General features: G+C 34.8%; 1 protein-coding gene across 2 annotated transcripts; it reads right to left on the reverse strand.

The window, feature by feature from the left end:
* Nucleotides 1-6: 6 nt before the first annotated feature.
* Nucleotides 7-1092, reverse strand: LOC111387002. Of its 2 annotated transcripts, XM_023011518.1 has the most exons (5): nucleotides 973-1091; nucleotides 742-846; nucleotides 421-663; nucleotides 276-323; nucleotides 7-193 (listed from the first exon to the last, which is right to left on the reverse strand). In XM_023011518.1, exons 1-5 carry the CDS (start codon nucleotides 973-975, stop codon nucleotides 32-34), a joined length of 561 nt encoding a protein of 186 aa, XP_022867286.1. In that variant the 5' UTR covers nucleotides 976-1091; the 3' UTR covers nucleotides 7-31. The 2 variants fall into 2 exon arrangements, with proteins under 2 accessions (XP_022867286.1, XP_022867287.1); XM_023011519.1 differs by lacking the exon at nucleotides 276-323 and having other exon boundaries at nucleotides 451-663; nucleotides 973-1092.
* Between the last annotated feature and the right edge of the window lie 8 nt (nucleotides 1093-1100).

Genomic DNA, 1100 nt, shown 5'->3' on the forward strand with positions numbered 1-1100 from the left:
ACACTTCCTCAATCCACACCTTCCAACAATCTCATCCGATTGGTACGTGATGGACCTTTGCACTTGGGTCTGTCGATGCAATCCTTCCTTCAGCTACAATTTCCTCCTCTTCAAATATGTACCAATACAACAGTTGACACCTTGCATTTTCCATATGTACAATCCCTCTGTAGATACCACTTTCGTGTTGTGACTACAAAATCAAAGTAAAGTAAATTAGTATGCTATATTCTATGTTTATAGTGAATACAAAATAATTTTTTTGATACAAAAACCTGAGTAAAAGCACATGAACTCATGTCGTCTACATTCTTGTTTTGATTCTGTAAATGATACAAAAATAAAAAAATTATTCTCCATATTGAGATATGCCAAGCTATATTATCATTGTATATATATATAATGATAAAAGTTTATAACCTGTTGAGATAATTGAAGAAGTGCTTCAACCTTTTCTTCTAGCGCTCCAACCTTTTCTTCAAGTTCTCTCACTCTCCCATTACTTTGAATTTGTCCATCCACTTTCGATGGTGCAACTCCAAATCCAAGTCCTCTAACTCTTCCACGATGCTCAGGACCTAAAACTCGAGCAATAGCATCATCGCGGATGGAATTTTCTGCTGGTGTATCAGAAATTGATTGGAAACAATCTTCTATCCTTTTCTGCATTTACAGAACTCAGATTAGATGCTAGCTTTGAATATGTATAATAAATCATATACATTGAAAGAATACATGTACCAAAGTTGCGGCAACTGCTTCATTTATCGGTGTACCATCGTTTCTAAGATGTCCATGCATCCATACTATAGTTCTTAACCCCTTTAAATCCGGATTCTTTTTTCTCTACAATATAAATTTAGTACTTACATAATGACTACTTGAAGGAAATCAACAATGGTGTGTAATACCTATAACTTAGAAGAAATGAAACTCCGTTCCTAACCAGACAAGATAGGTGTGTAATTGTACCATTTCACGAGCTATACGTGAATAACCCTTTCGACCCAAAGTGTGAAGAAGCTTTTGATCCGTTCTCGTTTTCCTGAACCTGGAACTTTTTTCCTATTAAGAAAAAAAAAAGTAAAAATAGAAACAAC

This window comes from Olea europaea, unplaced genomic scaffold (assembly GCF_002742605.1).
Source record: "Olea europaea var. sylvestris unplaced genomic scaffold, O_europaea_v1 scaffold38349, whole genome shotgun sequence".
NCBI classification, from domain to species: domain Eukaryota; kingdom Viridiplantae; phylum Streptophyta; class Magnoliopsida; order Lamiales; family Oleaceae; genus Olea; species Olea europaea.